At 38.9% G+C, this 13,755-nt stretch overlaps 1 protein-coding gene across 18 annotated transcripts in view; it reads right to left on the reverse strand.

The window, feature by feature from the left end:
- Nucleotides 1-13,755, reverse strand: part of SNAP91 (synaptosome associated protein 91) — a 2,005,574-nt gene that overhangs the window by 148,741 nt on the left and 1,843,078 nt on the right. For all 18 annotated transcript variants that reach the window (XM_044066094.1, XM_044066049.1, XM_044066072.1 and 15 more), the window contains one exon: nt 6,754-6,784. In XM_044066094.1, coding sequence (XP_043922029.1) covers nt 6,754-6,784 — 31 coding nt within the window. The remainder of the gene's footprint in view (nt 1-6,753; nt 6,785-13,755) is intronic.

The following is a 13,755-nucleotide window of genomic DNA, read 5'->3' on the forward strand; positions in this document are numbered from 1 at the left end:
TATATATATATATATATATATATATATATACATATACATACACACACACACACACACACACACACACACACACACACACACACACACACACACAGACATACATACGCACGCTTTTTACTCCTAAATCCAAGTCAGCTCAGAAATAACCATTCAGCATTACATCACCTAATAACACATTAAGTGAAATCTTTTTGGCTGGGCTTGTATAGGCTCCAGGGCCAGTATCCTAGTACCTACCTATGAAACAGTACCTAATACAAAACTAGTTGGAGTGATAATAGATTATGACTTACAATATGATGAGCACATTTCTCAGGTCATTAAGAAGAAGCACCAAAAGCTAGGCTTCCTCTACCATTCTAAATCATTTTTACACGGAGTCCACCCTCCCTTCAATTCTGTACCCATCACTTATCTTTAAAAAAATAAAGTTGAGGCCTGCTACAACAAAACAGACAATTTTGCATCAAACCTACCAAACCATACTCACCATTACCAAGTACTAAAGCACCCTAAACTGTCTAAAATTACCAAATTACCAAACCTACTTCCAAGCAAGTCACTGCTAAAAAAATTAGACACAAACCTGACAGCTGCCCGCCTCTACAAAACACCCTCAAAAACTACATACTTCCTAGATATCTGCACTCAAATAACAACATTTTGACCACCTACATGTTTAACATTGCTGGAGACTTCCTCAGCGTATGTTGCCAAGCATCTGAACCTCATGTAATAAGACTAAATGTCTTCTATCAAGTTTTAAGGGCAACCTAAAGCAACATCTAAACTCTCCCTTATGCTCCCACCCTGACTAATCCATCCAATTACTTTCCCTCGATATGTACGACTCTCATTCTTCCACCCACTGTTCCTAATTTCTCTCTCACTCCCATCTAATATTTTCTACCTCTCAGCTTATCTTCCTACCACCTCTTCTTTTCACATTCCTCTTCCAACTGCACTTCTTTTCTGAGGGAAGGGAGACTTACTGTCTTGGCCTGAAAACAGGTAGATTATGAAGACGATTAATCAATACAAACATGCAAATACCTACAGAAACTTCCCTTGTCATGTCATTCTGTTAGTTCATATATATGCAAGGGTGTCCCCAGACCAAAAAGAACTCCAGATGAAATAGTGAAAGTTACATTTTTCTGATAAGACAGCACTTTTAATTTGACCCTTCATATGTATATAACAGAAGACATGTTAGTTTTCACAGAAGAGAAGGCAGCATGTCATGTATCTTTATACAACTGCTGGTTTTGCTTGGATGAAATATTTACAACTATTGTCATTTTGGAATCAGCTTCCTGAATCAGGGTAACTGCTCACTGAAAACTGATCAGTAGTAGACCATAAATATTTGATTAGGTAATATCCTGACAGTTGCATTACTAAACTAAAGAATTGCTTTGCAAATGCATTATAACAAGATTAGAAATATATCTCCAGTCTTCGCTGACTCTGTTTTACTGTTATCTATGTCAGAAGAGTGGGGTTCAACACCCCTTGTACATTACATGCAGATCACAGTAATACTTTGCAATAAATCTCATAGCTTTAAGGAGTACTTTACATTGCATAGCCGTAACTCCCACTAATAAGAAGGCTTTGTCAACATTAGGACACATTTAACAAACAGCTCAAGTAAAATTGAAAATAATTCTCTCTTTCTAAGCGCATCCATCAATGTTATTAGAAATGAATTAAACATAAACAGCAAAAGATGACATCATGGGTGAGGAACATACCTAAGCAATATATCATGTTTGGATTCTATTACTCATCTAGTTACATCTAGATGAGATTACAACTAAATGAAAACAACCTCTTGCCTGCACACACAAAAAAAAAACCTACAGCAAGCCCCCCGCGGCCTTTAAATTTATACATTTCAAAGCCACAGATGCATACACATAAAGAAGGGAGAGATCTCACAAAGACAGAAATCCCTACTGACCTCCAATTAGAAACTGCACTTTCAGTGATTCCCTGTGGAACCCAGTGAATGAGGAGTGCAGCTTCACCAGCTGAACCTGTCCAGATGTAACCCAGTCCATTTAAGTTAACAAGCCCCTGTTCAGATGGGAGTAATGCAGGATTCACACAGAGCTAGCATTGTGCATGCTGTGTTTTGTCAGAGTGCATGTCTGATAGTGGGTGTGCATGCTCACATAAACATCCATTCATGGCAGCCCATTCGGGGTTATTTTGCTGTTGAGTACTACAATAGCCTCTCACTCTCCCTTGACCCTGAACTGGATTAAGAGGGTTACAGTGGAATGAGCAAATACACACACATGCACACACACCTACACCCACATATACATACAAACACAGACACACAGACACACACACATGCAATTCATTATGACCAATCAACTGGAAACCAGAGTACCTGCAGAAACCCCACAAAGGCATGGGTGAACTTGCTTGTAACAAATGAACTGGTATTTGTTGCTTAGTAAAATATCCAAACTTCAACCGGTACATTCTTTTTTCCCAATGAATTTCAAAACCTCAAACCACTGGAGTAAGTCAGATGAAGAGACATAATTTCCGTATCTATAAAGCTTACTGTATTAAAAATGTGAATCTGAAAGATTTTAAGAAAAAAGGATTCAGTCTTTAATGTTATCTCCATCTCTTCATACATGTCACTCTGTTCCCAAAGAATGTAAGATGCTACTATTCCAGATTTAAGAAACAACTTTATGTCGCAAATACAACAAAAAAATACTCATAAGCCGTCTTCATTTTTACCTTCTGTACTCTAAAACAGAAGTGTACAAAATGTAACCCGCACAGAAGAATTGTTCAAACACAGCTTGTGGCTACAAGCAATATGGTATTTAGGGCAAATGTATAAGTATACAGTTCATAAGAAATACAGCATGATTAGCCACTACAGTCAGTGTACATCCAACTCAAAAAATCTGGTAGAAAGTTACAGACTGATTGTGATAAAACTGAATATCTGATAGTTTAACATTCAGTTGTTTTTACACACTCACTTCCTCAGCAGTCACATGCCTTACACAACACAGATTCAATAAGCCTAGCATGATACCAGCAGGCTGTACTGGTCCTTTCCTGTCCCAGAGAACCAGCAGCAGAGTTGCCTAATGACTAATTTATTTTATTTTATTTGTTTTCCAGGGCATACCACTAATCTCCATGGACATCTTTTAGATTCAACCTGGGAGCAGTGTTTGGTTAAGTGACTTGCTAAGAGTGTCAAACAGGCAGAGGGGGCTGAGGGAATCAAACCTTGCACCTCTGAACCATAGAAAACAGCTTGTTAAAAGCTCCTTAATCCTCTAAACTAACTGCCAGAATAAACTTTCTTCTTACAGCTTCTGGCTCCATGGTTCACAAGTAACCATCAGTTCTTTCTGTGAGAAGTCTGCATGTCTTCTCCAAGACACTCTAGGGTTTTGCTGGTTACTCGATTCCTTCCAGTTTCCAAAAACATGCCGGACATCTGGCTGCTCTACCCTGCTCATACTTATTACACTTAACCTTGCTATTATGGCATGGGTTGTAGCTGACAAACATGCATGTTGGACCAGTTCACTTACATGTTTACTTCCATATAAATTTACAACAATGCAGAGACATAAAAAAAAATGAAATAAGTGAAATTTAAGAACAAGGAAAAGACAGACTGTGTGAAGTAAAACACCAGGTATACCACAGTATATCCTCCTTTCACAGGGTGGAAACATTGCTGCATGTGTGTGATTACTACTAGAAACGTAGAAGGAAAGTAAATAATAGACAGGAGCCATATTGTGCATAAGTGAACATTACAATCACCTATATGAAATTATGAGCCCTAAAACATAACCAGATCAGTAATAAGAAACAAAATCAAGTACCGTCATCTGCAAGATATCTGTTCAGTGATGTCCACTGACATTGTTGGCTGAAGTTTTTGAAAAACATGGCCCTACCTGTCATGTGGTTTAGTACAGCTTTTCAGAGATATTGGGCTTGTGGAGAAACATGGGGTCCGGGACAATCAGATCTCTAACAGTGAGGTAAGCAAGACATACATCTCTCCTAAAAAAGTCTGTAAGACACAGACAAAAGGGACAGAGCTTCCAGCCTCTCTTAGGAGCTCAGGAATTTTAGGCCTGTGATCATTTTGGAAAGGAACCTTTGGCATTTTTCTAACTGCATAAGATACGTACCAATGAGGGGCATTTTACTCAATAATTTGCCTGATCAATGCTGATTATAAGGCAGGAATTACTTCTTTGGACCATGACGATATTTCTTTGGCAATTAGCTGGATTAAATAAAAGAAATAACTGACATTCATCACTGTATGATGGTCAAAACAGGGCGACCTATCAACCAAGTACCTACAATTTCACTTTAAACTGGTTAGTTGTTTACACAGTATGATTAGAGAAGGGTCTGTCTACCAAAAGTGATGAAACCATACTTTTTAGCATTTAGTTTGCATCCATTTTTAGTACACCAAGAGTTTACTAGAGAGAGTTCCATTCTGGATAGGTGCCATAAGGTGACTTAACAACCCCCAGTTTGGAGTCATCCACAAACTTTGTTAGCATAAGTTCCTTGATCTCTGCTTGGAGATCTGAGAAGTAAATACCAAAAAGGAGCTGTCCCAGCACTGAGCCTTGAAGGGCAGCAGTGGTCTCTTTCATACTTTCTGATGAGGCACCTGCAAATCGTATTGTGTAGGTTCTATATTTTAGCTAGTTTGCTATCCTTCTTACCATATATAGGTTGAGTTTTAAAGCATTTAGATTTTGCATGGTGCCAGCACAGGAATGGTGGTGAAGACCTTTACCAGGTCAGGATATGCTGAGTGCACTGCATCACCACCATACGTAGCCTCTGGTGTCCTTGGCACTGCATCACCACCACACATAGCCTCTGGTGTCCTTGGCACTGCATCACCACCACACAGCCTCTGGTGTCCTTGGTACTGCATCACCACCACACGTAGCCTCTGGTGTCCATAGCACTGCATCACCACCATACATAGCCTCTGGTGTCCTTGGCACTGCATCACCACCACATGTAGCCTCTGGTGTCCTTGGCACTGCATCACCACCATACGTAGCCTCTGGTGTCCTGGGCACTGCATCACCACCACATGTAGCCTCTGGTGTCCTTCTAAAGAAGTTTACCAAATTAAAAAGACAGGAACAAAGTCAGTCTGTTGGGGTTCAAGTGCAATAAGAGTCTTGATACTGCGGTTTACGAGGTCAGTTATAATACGTCCCATGGCTTTGCAGATGAAGCTTGTTAAGTTTGACAGGTCTGTAATTACCCAGATTGGTTGTATGGACAGGCATCATGACTGCAATGTGCCATTCAACAGGGAGGAAACCAGTACCTGGACTTAGGTTAGCAAGTCTGCCTGCAAGGGCATGTTTAACACTATTAATTAAGCAATAAGGTATCTCATCAGGTCCCATGGAGGAAGTATTTTTGGTCTTGGTCAGCACTTTCAGTAAATGGTCTTTATATTTAATTGGGGGAATAAAGGAATCAGATATTTTGAGCCTTTGAATAGAAGTCTCGAGTGTGAAATTGGCACTAAATTTGTTTGCAAGGATACTGGCAATGTGTATCGAATCAGAATAGGATGCATCACTATGAAAAAGCTCAGAACAATGCAGGGTGTTATTTTTCAGTTTTTTAACACAGTTACAGAAGGATTAATAAAATTATCTCTGGCTTCAGAAACCAGCCTAGTTTCATGGGCTCATTCAGTACAGCTGATAGTGTTTTTCAGTTCTTTGCAATGCTTATTTATATTATTCTTTTATTATTATTATTGTATTATATTATAGGTTCATAGATTAGTACTAGGCTAATTGCCCTTGTGGGACATTTTAACCCTAGCCAATTACCCCATGTGAGAATCAAACCCTGCACCATGTGTCTGCAAGGTAAACACCTTATCCATTCTGCCATTCTCACACCCCTCTACCATATTACTATTATATTATAATATTATTATATTTTTATGCTATGTAGACATCCTTATTATTCATCTTTTAGTTATTTCTTTATTCAGCTATTTACACAGTGAATGAACATAGGAAATTGCTACTAATATGACTTGTACAAGAAACAGCTGTGCAAGTGATACTTGAATTTTTTTTTAAGTTTTTTTTTTCAATAACAGCAGGATAGCACTTATAGCATATAAGAGAGGCAGGGATTAATACTAGGTGAAACTGCCAAGGAGCAATGCCAGGTATCATTTGGTTTAAGTATCACAGCAGAAAATCAAGGTACAAGCAATTATATTAAAACCAAGTGTAATAAAAGTAGAGCATTAAGTATATTTTCTTTTGTAATGTGCAAAACAGCAATGTGCATTTTTTTGCTAATTCTCTGCACAGAAAATAAACAGTCCTTGGCTGCTTGCTTTATAAGCACTCACATAGTTCCAACAAAACTTTGCAGTAGAGACTTGTCTGTGTACTCGCTATCAGCCTTGAAAGAGACATAGCAATGAAGTTATACTCATCATCACTGCATTTTTATATACTCTCCACATTCATGTTTAAAATTACATCTATACAGTACTGGGATAAATTATTCTTGCATTTTACTGGCTGTTTATATAACTGAATACCACACTCACAGATCTCTTATTCTCCACCTACAGAAATTTATTGCCAAACTGACTGCAAAATGTTTGTCTTCAATCACAGAGAAAATAAGAAGCAGGCAGAAACTATTTTTACTTACTTCTTTGCTGTGGTTCCAGAAATGCCAAGATCTAGAAATTAGGGAGAAAAAACACAAGTTAATAAAGTAAAATATAACTGGTGTTTACCATTAATGTACTCACAATATTTCCATCCTTGCAACATCCTGCAAACAAGGAAAAGGTTAACAGTAAGACAGAAATATAGGACTGTCAATCATGTGTCTAATGCAAGTTATGATACAACATGACAGCCTTTAGTATCCATTTAAGGAAACCCTGTCCAACTTATAAATGCCTTAAAATATCCAGATGTGCTAGAAAACAGCAACATTGTTAAAAGATGTTTGTACTTTTTTTACATCCTTGTATATTAAATGTGTTAATCTGTAATCCTTTCCCAAAATTTCAAAAAATATTTAGTGAAAGACTATATTAAAGAATGTCTTGATGGTGTTGCTCTGTATGATGCAAAATTAGGGACCTGCGATTGGAATTAAGGCCTGGATCCCAAGTGAACAGCTCCAAAGCCTGGACATCACTGTCATATTCAGTGCTCTAATGGCTCCGTACAATAAACCATGATACCTGGATCTTGTTTGAAATTACTGTGTGACTCAATCACGTAGTGACAATTTACAAAGACAAAACGATGGGATGAATCCTTAGTTAAGCAATGAAGACAGTGAAGGACAGAACCAATTCATAACAACATGATCACTTTCTTATATTTCTCTTGTCAAACCTTGAAGTATTCAATACTAGACAAAGTAATCAGCTGACGTATTTTTGGAAGCTATTCTGCACCAGCATTGTCCACCTCTACCAAATGACAATCTCTGTAACAGGAATAAACATACCACCCAAAGAAAGACAAATGTCATTGGGTCTCTGAGTTACTGATCTTATCCATACCCAGATTTGTCTGCTCAGACCCAAGGGAAGGCAGGAAAACAATCACACCTCCAGAAACAACCTGTTCCTAAACAGTGGGAAAGTCTGTATTTTTTTTTTGTTTCTTTTTTTCATTTGATTCAGACACACTAATTATATTCTTTCTAATGGCAATGTAAAAATTAAAATTTCAATTTCTTCTACAGGACAACGCCTCATGCTACTTTTTACATGACAAATAAAACTGAACAAAACTGATCAGGCAATATCACCATCACAGAAGGTGGCGGGGGGGGGGGGTTATAAAAACATCAGTCACACATGAGTTAACTCTTAACTAAAGCAATAAATACTAGTAAATTAAAGTGCTATCTACTAGGCTAACCAGTGTCTTCAAAGTAACAGCGATGACACTCAAAGTCAGCACAAATGCAATAATTGTAATTTTTTTTTGTTCTGGCTATCTATCTGTACAGGGAATTATTTGATTTTGTGATTCTGATTGCCTAGGCAAAATTAAGGTCTGCAACCTATGTCTATGTATAATGATAACTTAATTTCATTAATTACATTATGTTGCTTACATGTGTAATGACCATTGTTTGAGCTTTTTTTCCTATATTCCAGTGAACATGGGCCTTATTCACTGGATGTCCTGGTGATCATAACATGAATAAATAAGTAAATAAACATGAAGTAGAAAAAGTGCAGGAAGAAAATACAGTTGTGTAAGAACTTAGCTTAACTGTTGATGTCCTACTGATCACTGTTGTAGTATTCCAAACTTTTGTGTTACCTGACCAAACAACCTGGACATCTGGCCATGGTACAAAGCCAGTACCTTCCATAAAGTCATACAGCCAACATATAACCTAAGCCTATGGGTATAAGAATGCATAACTGGAACTATGAGAGTGAAGCTTCAGAGAATCCTGACACTATTCCACATGCAGGTATTGCACTTGTCAGCCTGTTCTAAGAGTAGTCATTGGTATCTTTGTTTCTTTACTTATTCAGAAAAGGGCTCTGTTGAGGAACCTTCCTTGTTTTTTCTTGCATTTATTTTGATTTAATACTGTTAGATGTCAGCTAGGACAATTACATGCAATTGTGGTAGGCATTTGCCTAGGTGAAGTACACAACTATAAAAACTGCAATATTTGTCAATCGTTTGTAGCAAAAACCCTACATACGGGTCTTTCCTCTCTTAATACTTATCTACCTGCCTTAAATGCCTCACCTAAACTGCAATGTCAGATTTTTCCACTTCAGATGCCCCGCTCATTCTGTAAAAGAAATGAAAATGGCCTTGGCCTGATCTTTCATCTGCCCAGTCAGACTTGGACAGTCTCATTGAGGTTTCAGAAACCCCTGTGGCTCCCACTACTGCAATCCCCCAGATACAGGTATGGTATCTGATTCTTGCTCCTCCAATATGACTGACCTTATTGATACTGTACAGAAGATGGAACCTCATCTTATAATTTCAGAAGAATCTGAGAGTGTTCCCCAGATATTAGTTCGGGAAGCAGTACCTGGGTCTTTAATCAAGGTATGTCAGGGGATGGATCTGTCACAATTTGTTGAAGCACATGTCACTTTGAAGAAGAAGAAACAAAAAATGAAAAATGTTTCCTCTCTTCAGACGTTCCGGGAAACAGAATGGATGTAATTTTCCTAAGGCCTATTTAAGGCCATTTTGACTTCAAAACCACCACATTTTATTTCTTCTGCTTCTACTCCTCCTGCCACTCAGAAAAGACAACTTGAGTTATCCTCTTGAGGAAGATGAGACAGAGTCTTATTCGGATGAACTCATCCTGGTCTACTCATCCCAGATTCACTCCTCTGGCCAAGTTGCCTCTGATGATGACGTTACTTTATCTTGTGATTCTGCTGTACAGCAAATCTCCTTTGGAAAACCATAACTAAGATGACGCAGCATTCTGAGTGGGAATCCAGACAAATATCTGACGTACAACAAAGATATGACAATTTACTAGTGGTGGGCACCCCTATGCCTGCACCTGTCTTTCCTGTATTGCAGGCTTTTCTGGACACCTTTGCATCCACTTCCACTGCACCTGATTCCCAGCCTCCAGTACCTAAATTAACTGATAGGCTCTATAAAGTGCCTGAAGACTATACGTTTCTATACAAAAATCCTCTGGCAGATCCTTCTGCCTTTTCTATTTCAACTAATAAGACATGTAAACTGTTACCTGTGGATAATGCCAGTCCACCAGACAAAAGATAATAGGGCAATAGACAGATATGGAAAAAGGTATATACCTCATCCAACCTGGCTTTAACAGCCATGAATTACCAGACTCAAATGACAAAATATCTGTTGTTTGTTCTGATTTGAATAAATCCCTTGTCTTCTCTGGAAGGGCTTGATTACAAGCAGCAGGATAAATCTGTAGTGGGTCAGGCTTCTCAGGTAGCAAGGCATACCATTAAGTGCAGCTATGATGCAGTGGAATCTTCTTCCAGAGCAGCTTCTGCTGGATTTATCATTAGAAGGCATGCATATATTTGTTCACAGTCTTTACCTGAGGATATTAAAGCTAAGCTCCTGGATTCCCCCAAGAAGGGACCTATTACTTGGCCCTGAACTGGCTTAAAGCCTTGCAAGAACAAGGTAAAATTATCTAGACTTTTAGATAAATATTTCTTACTTCTGTCCCCAAGTGTCAGCGAAACTATTCATCGAAGTGCACATACTTCTCTTGCAAAGACTCAAGCTCATCACAGAAGGGCAAGAAAATGCCTAAAATGAGATTTCAGGATAAACTAGTCAGAAGTTCTAAGCCTGGGAAGACTCCCTTTCCATACAAATTAGTCTATTTTCTGCCTCCTGCTGTCCCCTTCTGCCCATCTCTCTCTCTGTCTCTCTCTCTCCATATCAAAAAAAAAAAACAGACCATCTCTTTTGGCTTGGCAGCTCATATCTTCAGACAAATGGGTCCTTTCTATTATCCTACACAGTTACAGGATGACTTGGAAGGAGATTACACCTCTCAAAGATATCCCAACACCTCATCCCAATCAGGTAAACCTCTTACCTCTCTATCCTACAAGTCATACATGAACAAGGAACTACAGAACTTGTTCCCAAACAGTATATAGGATAATAATTTTATTCCAGACTTTGTCTGGAAACCAGAAAATAATAGAAATGGAGACCCATACTGAATTTGTCCCATTCTTGGTCCTTCCTGGTATCTTTGGACTTGTAGGATGCTTATCTCCACATCCCCATTCACCCTTCTTACAGACAATTTCTAAGATTTTCAGCTTATTCCTTACACTTTCATTTCTCTGTTTTACCCTTTCAGTTATCTGAAGCCCCCAGGATCTTCACAACATGCCTTGCACCAGCCATTGCCTTTTACAGCACTCAGGGAATTCAAAGATTCAAATATCTAGATGACTTGTTAATACAGGCACCCTCTTGTGAGATTTTTCTGCAGCATCCCAACTTTACTACCCCCTCCTGCCTAGTCTGGGGTTCACAATAAATTTAAAAAGGTCCACACTGAATCTTCCCCAAGACATGGTTGTTTTGGGCTGCAGGCTGGAAATGCAACTCATGCAGGCCTTCTTTCTACAACAGAATATACAGGCCCTCTCCAACTACTTCCAGTCTCTACTAACCCTTCAATCCTGCCCCACAAAGGAAGTTGTCATGGCTTGGGATTCATGGCAGCATCCACATCCATGGTGCCCTTCGCAAGACTCTGTACGGAACAGATCAACTGATAGCTAAACCATTTATGGTCTCAGCACTGCAATCCTCTAGACACTCAGATTCCATTTCTCCCCCTTCTAAAGGGAGAATTTCAGTAGTGGATATCGCATGTAAACCTCAACCTAGGCCTTCCTTACAAGCTGGCAATGCCTTCTCATGACCTGCACATAGATGTCTCAGATGTAGCAGGGGGGACATGGATGGGCTCCCAGAGTTTCTAGGTGCAATGGCCAGCAAATCTAAGTATAGAACACATCAATGTGAAAGAAACGTGGGCACCGATTTAAACCCTGCAGATTTTCTCTCACATTTAGTCTCCAGGTCCCCTCAGAATCTTTACAGACATCTGGTACATAAGTAAATGGGGGGGGGGGCAAGTCTAGTCTTATCAGCTATGCAAACAGGGTATTCTAACATGGGAACAGGCCATGAAAGCAAACCTGTCTCTCCAAGCAGTTTACATTCCTTCTCAGGGCAATGTCCTACTGGACTTTCTAAACAAATCCAGGGAAAACCCTCACAAATGGATGCTGAAGATGGTGGTCTTCCTAGACATGGTCCACAGATGGGCTAGCCCACAAATCGATATATTAGCCTCCATTCATAACAGGCAGCTACAGCTGTTTTGCTCCAGGACTCCTTGTCTACTGGCAAGAAGGACTGATGCCATGTCCTTTCCTTGGGAAGGAAGGAAGGTTTCTTTATGCCTTCCCCCCTCTGCCTCTACCTTCAAGGTCTTGTTAAAGATCCAGAGGGGCAAACCAAAAATCTTGCTGGTGACTCCCTTTTGGCCCAGGCAGCATTGGTTTCTTCTCTACCACCTAGCTAAGGGTCATCACCACAAGTTACCCTGCAGAGTGGTCTTGCTTGTGCAACACAAGGGCTCTATACTTCATCCCAGTCTCCTGTCTCTCAGCCTGATAGTATGAAGGATATGATTCTGATCCATTTCAGACTCCAGTTTTCTGAGGATGTGCTACAGGTTGTTCAGGAGGCAAGGAAACCTACTACTAAAAAGTCTTATATATCCAAATGAAAAATATTTTCTGCCTGGTGTCATGCTAAAAAAATAGTACCCTACACAAAATGGGGGTGCCTACTATTCTCCCTTACTTGTGTGAGTTACTAAACACCAGTCTAACCTACTCTTCAGTTAAGGCATAATTATCAGCTATTTCTGCATGCTTGCATAAAAGTTATTTGGCAAGCTAATTCAGCAGTTTGGAACACTGTAACAGTGATCTAAGGAAGGACATCACACCTTCATATGCACCAGAAGCATTTCCTTAAATATGTTAGACAGAAACAGAAATTATATGGCAGTATTTGTCTGCCCACTCTACTGCAGTAGTTGAATAATGGACAGATGATGTGAGTGGATGTATGCAAGTGATTATCTAACAAGACAGTAGGAGTAACATGTAAAACATTAAGATTATGAAAGCATTACTCATGAAAAATACATATTCCAAGTTGACACACTGACAAGTGACTCACATCACACACTTGCAGAGAAGTACACACACAAACTTTTAATGGATTAGCTGAAAATGTTCAATAGACTATATTAGACTTCTGAAAACTGTGATATTAATAAATATGAAGTCATCATGTGAATCTATAGTGCACTGTTCTGTGTATACTGTATGTTACTTAATGGGATATTTATGGCTGATGGACTCTGTTACCTTTGTCTAAATATCAGGTCACATTTTCCTATAGTTCCAGTCTTTAGAATATGTCTGCAGTATTTGCTATAACAGAACTTAGAATGCCCTGCCTTCTGCGTTGTGCTTGATGCAGTCTGTTGCCTGATTTATGCATCTAGTCCCTATTATGCCTATGTACTTTAACTATATTTGTGCTTCTTCAAATGACATATCACTGTCAAACTTTTGCTATTTTTTTTCCAAAGTGTCTGGGGCTCAGCTGAAGAAAACCGTCGCTTCACTTTCTGGTGTTCCTACCCAGGAAATAAAATTAATTAAAGTAATAAGACCATCAGATGACCAGTCCAGAATAAGGTAGAAGCTCATTTTGAGAAATGTTGCCATTAATGGTTTATTATTAACTTGTGCATTTTATTTACTGCGATACTAACATGCTTACTAACTAATCGTACAGCAAAACAAAAAATAAATAGCAAGACCTCAAAAAGACAAATATGTAGAAAATACAAATGAGAAATAGGAAAATATTTTTAAAAAGCACTACATGTATAATAAACCTCCACTTGAGATTTAAAAATGTTCTTCTAAAAAAGATTCAACTTCAGATACCCAAAAGGGTGGCCTTTATGATGCACACCTGAATTACCGGAGGTAACTGATTCCAGAGGGTAAGAGCAAGGTATGTAAAACATACCCTGTCTAAGGTTTCTAAATGGGCTTTTAAA

The sequence above is a fragment of the Protopterus annectens genome, chromosome 1.part0 (assembly GCF_019279795.1).
Source record: "Protopterus annectens isolate FY-2018-M chromosome 1.part0, PAN1.0, whole genome shotgun sequence".
Taxonomy (NCBI): domain Eukaryota; kingdom Metazoa; phylum Chordata; order Ceratodontiformes; family Protopteridae; genus Protopterus; species Protopterus annectens.